We start from the raw sequence: 567 nt of genomic DNA on the forward strand, positions 1-567 counted from the left end.
TGCCTCTGGTACTTGAGCACCTGCTCGTCCGCCAACCTCTCCTGCTCCTGCTGCTGCTCCTTGAGCTTCCTGTTCTCATCATTGACGCGTTTAATCTCAGCCTGGATTTTCTTCTGCTGCTCCTGTTTCCGTTCCAGGTCCTGGGGATGGTGCAGAGGGTCCAAAAGTGCTTCAGCACACACTTTCCCCAGGGAAAAGTTCCTCCCCGGGGACCAGCAGCACTCTTGGGGAGAGGGTGGGCTCAGCACCTTGGGTCACTTTCTGAGGATGCCTCAACCTCCCCAAGTGACCAGAGCTTTAATCCTGCTGGATGCTGTCTCCACACGCCAGGTCTGACATACTCAGCATTGGGTCACCCTCCCAACAAAGTGAAAACCTCCCCCCAGCCCACCCTGCTCCCCAGAGCACGTCAGACCTTCAGCTCCTCCATCTTCAGCTGCTCCAGGTGCTGCATCAGCTCCTGCTCCTCCTGGTCCCTCTGCGCGTCCCTCAGCGCCCGCTGCTCCGCGTTCTGCTCCACCTGCTTCGTCAGCTCCTGCCTCCCCCCGGGGAGGCGCGCACAGGAAG

The 567-nt window shown here is 60.0% G+C and overlaps 1 protein-coding gene across 1 annotated transcript in view; it reads right to left on the reverse strand.

Moving 5' to 3' along the window:
- CFAP45 (cilia and flagella associated protein 45) overlaps positions 1-567 on the reverse strand; it is a gene marked incomplete at both ends in the record, with an annotated part of 4624 nt that overhangs the window by 513 nt on the left and 3544 nt on the right. Inside the window, 2 exons of the mRNA XM_008936293.1 lie at positions 21-140; positions 416-546. Coding sequence (XP_008934541.1) covers positions 21-140; positions 416-546 — 251 coding nt within the window. The remainder of the gene's footprint in view (positions 1-20; positions 141-415; positions 547-567) is intronic.

Source organism: Merops nubicus, unplaced genomic scaffold (genome assembly GCF_000691845.1).
Source record: "Merops nubicus isolate BGI_N331 unplaced genomic scaffold, ASM69184v1 scaffold33862, whole genome shotgun sequence".
Lineage (NCBI taxonomy): Eukaryota > Metazoa > Chordata > Aves > Coraciiformes > Meropidae > Merops > Merops nubicus.